At 34.2% G+C, this 4,356-nt stretch overlaps 1 protein-coding gene across 1 annotated transcript; it reads left to right on the plus strand.

Moving 5' to 3' along the window:
• Positions 1–2,008: 2,008 nt before the first annotated feature.
• LOC113353311 (cytochrome P450 704B1-like) lies at positions 2,009–4,087 on the plus strand. The gene is made up of 4 exons (XM_026596954.1): positions 2,009–2,601; positions 2,718–3,395; positions 3,496–3,699; positions 3,779–4,087. The coding sequence occupies exons 1-4, from the start codon at positions 2,047–2,049 to the stop codon at positions 3,959–3,961; spliced, it is 1,620 nt and encodes a 539-aa protein (XP_026452739.1). The 5' UTR covers positions 2,009–2,046; the 3' UTR covers positions 3,962–4,087.
• Positions 4,088–4,356: the final 269 nt, after the last annotated feature.

Consider the following 4,356-nt stretch of genomic DNA (forward strand, 5'->3'; position numbering starts at 1 on the left):
CGATAATAAATAATTTTAGTAATAATAAGATTTAATTGCTCTATTTATCTTAAATTTTCAAATAATAGAAGATTATTTACAATAATATAAACTTTTTTCATGTTGAATGACTGATTAGTGAGATAGATATAATTTATTTTTTATTATTAGATGTGAAGATTGTATTTAAAATTACTCTAAATAGATTATAATACCAATTGTAAAATTAATTTTATGTAACTACATCATAGTTCTTCGAGTTGGGAAGGTTGTTTGGGTTAGAAATATTTGTGCCCATACTTGCCCAAATTTAACTCGGGTTTATAAAATTTTAACCCAAACCTGCCCAAAGTTTTTATGTATGTCTCCCATGTCCCCCAACATTCGGGTTGGGCATGGATTGGGTAGGTTAACCCAACCCAAGTCCCACCCCTAATCGTAAGGTCTAAATAATTATTGTTTCCAAAGTTGTAATTCTTCGGAGTTACGAGGTCTGGATCGGTCGTTCTTAATCGTTCTTTTTCAAAATAATTTGTGGTCTGACAATTTATCTTATGAATTCTGTAAGGTATATCGGTTACTTTTCTTATTCTATTCCGCTGTGATTTGTTCATCTTTTTACACTTCCGATCTTGGGAAACAATTTTTTTTTTTTTGTTTCTGTTAAGTTTAGGACTTGTTTAGTCGGGTTAATCCTAAGGTCTAAATAATTATCGTGTCCGAAGTTGTAATTCTTCAGAGTTACGAGGTCTGGATCGATCGTTCATAATCATTATTTTTCGAAATAATTTGTGGTCCGAGCAATTTATCTTATGAATTTGGTACGGTATATCATCTACTTTTCTTATTCTATTCCGTTGTGATTTGATCATCTTTTAACGCTTCCGATCTGCATCACATTCATTTGGACTTGCATACAGAAATATATGTCAAACTGCTTTACATATTTTTTTTTGATCCGTCAATAGAAAATAGATTACAAGGCATACAAGCCGTGCACATGCAATTACAACTGAATATGAGCAACAACAAATTCATGAAATAAAAACAAGAGCAGAAAGAGAAAACTAAAGAAATAGATTTCAATGTATACAAGAAGAGAGTCCTCTTGGAATACCAGGAAGTAGTAGCTGAAATTTGCAAACCATGAAGGTTAGGCATTATATAAGAACTACAATTCTGCAAAAGTTAGGCATTATCTTAGTTTAATTAAAACTAACACTTTCATGCAAACTAGACTAAATTGTCTTGCAAATCCAGTTAAACCAACGTGATCTTCTTATCGTGATGCATGACTTTAGACGACCCTTTGACAATGTAACCTGAACGGTTTAGCTTTGGCTAGATTCATTTAGAACCTACTTCTACTTGAAACTAGCAACACTGGTTGAGGTTTCGGAGTTTAGCGTTAATTCAGACATGACATATCAAGTTGATAGTCGTACTCCAGCCATATTTTTCAATTTTCCTACACATTTTGCTCCGAAATTGAATTTCATTTTCTGGTGTTCGTGTAAATGCTTAAATGACTCTTTGATCTTAATGTAAATAGTAGAGAGAAGTATGAGAAAGTTGCTTTTGGGGTTAGTACAGCTAGTACGGCTACTAAATTTGGATTCGGTGTTGCCAACGGGAACAACAATAAAATGGTTCTTGAAAATTAGACATTTTTTTGCACAGACGGATAAAACTAACGAAGAAACAAAAGGCCACGTAGATGCACCTAATCCACAAATCGATAGCTTTTTATTCTAGAATTCTCCTCTTCTTAAATTAGGTGTTAGTTACCCATGCGGAAATGCATGACGCGAGCACATCATAAATGTTTAGTCATGGTGTGGTGTGGATTGGCGTTTTTTTAATTTTTAACGTGAAGGTTCTTTGGTCAGCTGGAAATGGCTCCCTCAAATAATGTAATGGCAATAACTATGCAGGACATGATACATGACCCATATCCAATACATAAATATTCTGTGACACTTTAATTGTCAACTCCTCTTGACAGATTTTTTTTTCCCTGTAAGTTCTCAATTACTACAATTCTATCTTTAGCTTACTGATTTTTCCATGGAAAGAGTTAATCAACTACTTTCAATATTCTTCTCATCATCAAATCTCAATGAATACAAAATCGAATTAAGTATTTTCCTGATTAGTATCGTGTTAACCTATGTCTTCACGCACAGATGGAATCAACGGAACTTAAAAGGCCCAAAATCATGGCCAATCATAGGGGTACTTATAGAACTTCTAATGAACTACCACAGAATGCATGATTGGGTAACTGAATACTTCGTTGAATCAAAAACATTCAAGGTGCCACTGCCATTTACGACTTTAACTTTCATTGCAGATCCTGCAAATGTTGAACATGTTCTTAAAACTAACTTCTCCAACTATCCAAAGGGTGAAGATTTTCATACATGCATGAAAGAGTTGCTTGGAGATGGTATTTTTAATTCAGATGGAGATATGTGGAGGCAACAAAGAAAGATTTCTAGTTTTGAGTTTGCATCTAAGAACCTGAGAATTTTCAGCACTACAGTTTTCAGAGATTACACATTGATTCTCGCTGGTATTTTGCACCAAGCATCAACCTGTGGCAAAGAAATTGATATGCAGGTCAGTCGCTAAATCCCCAACTATTTTAAAGATGAATAATTTTAAGCTTCCTTGTTATATTTGTATTTGACATAGCAAGCCATCTTAAAGTAAGTGACAAATTTGTTATTGGTTAGGAACTTTTGTTCAGAATGACTCTAGATTCAATATGTAAAGTTGGATTTGGGGTGGAAATTGGATCTTTGGCTGATGAATTACCCAATCATCGTTTCGCTAAAGCTTGTGATGATGCAACTAGTACTGTTACTTATAGATTCATTAATCCTTTATGGAGATTAAAGAAATTTTTTAATGTTGGGTCAGAAGCATTATTTGTTCAAAGTATCCAGGTCATTGATGAATTCACATACAGTTTGATTAATAAAAGAAAAGCAGAACTGCAAGGAGCTAAAGCAACTGATAACACTACTAACAATGCAAAGCATGATATTCTGTCAAGATTCATTGAGTTAAGTGAGAATCCTGACAATAACTTAACTGACAAAAGCCTTAGAGATGTCATTATAAACTTTGTTTTAGCGGGACGTGACACAACGGGGGCAACATTATCATGGTTTATATACATGATCACAGTAAATCCCAATGTAGCAGAAAAGATCTACAAAGAGTTTATAACATTTGAAAAAAAGCAAGCTAAAGAAATTATTGAGTATGATCCTGAGGAGGAGCCAAAACCTTTTGCTGAGAGGCTAGCACAATTTGCAAGTTTATTGAATTATGATTCACTTGGAAAGTTGTCCTATTTGCACGCAACAATCACCGAGACACTTCGTTTGTACCCTGGACTGCCCCAGGTATTGAACCCTCTATAGATCCCAAATTTTGAGGTTATGCCAATACTTAATGTTTTATCAACATGTTAAAATAAATATATTTTTCCTGGTATAATTATAGGATCCAAAAGGAGTACTGAAAGATGATGTTTTACCTGATGGAACAAAAGTCAGAGCAGGTGGGCTGGTGGTTTATTCTTCATATGCCATGGGGAGAATGATGTACAATTGGGGACTTGATGCAACATCATTCAACCCTGATAGATGGTTCAATAAAGAAGGATTATTTCAAAGTGAATCTCCATTTAAATTCGCGGCATTTCAGGTAAGAGTTCTGGAGTATGAAAATAAAATATATGCAACATGAATGTTTAAATATGCGACACTCATTCATGCTCATGCAGGCTGGACCAAGAACATGCCTAGGAAAGGAATCCGCATATTTACAGATGAAGATGACACTTGCTATCCTGTGTAGATTCTTCAATTTTAATTTGATTCCAGACCATCCTGTTAAGTACAAAATGATGACAACTCTAAATATGGAGCATGGGTTGAAGCTTACTGTAAGTGCTAGGCAATCTTGAAATGTATTTTTAGGTAAGAAAGTCATGTAGCCAGAAGTGAATTTACATTATCTTTTATCTTTATTGTTGGAGTTTTGATTAAACTCAAACTACTTGGTAGTCTTGTGTGAGTGATATTCACACGGTAATGTTAATTACTTAGAATTCTGATTAGAGTTGGATAAGTAATGTTATTAGTGGGTCATTATAAGTCCTAGTCTTAAGGAACTGTTTAAGTTAGTTGTGCCGGTCATGGATTATAATAACCTGTGAATTAGAGCCTCTCCAATGGAATGTGTGTGAAGGAAAAAGTCTTAATCCACGTAGGATTCACAATAATATTTATAAAAAAACATCTCCAACCCATTGATGTGGCAAAAAAAAAATTAGACATCCTCTAGGTAGGGCTGAACATG

This window comes from Papaver somniferum, chromosome 2 (genome assembly GCF_003573695.1).
Source record: "Papaver somniferum cultivar HN1 chromosome 2, ASM357369v1, whole genome shotgun sequence".
NCBI lineage: Eukaryota > Viridiplantae > Streptophyta > Magnoliopsida > Ranunculales > Papaveraceae > Papaver > Papaver somniferum.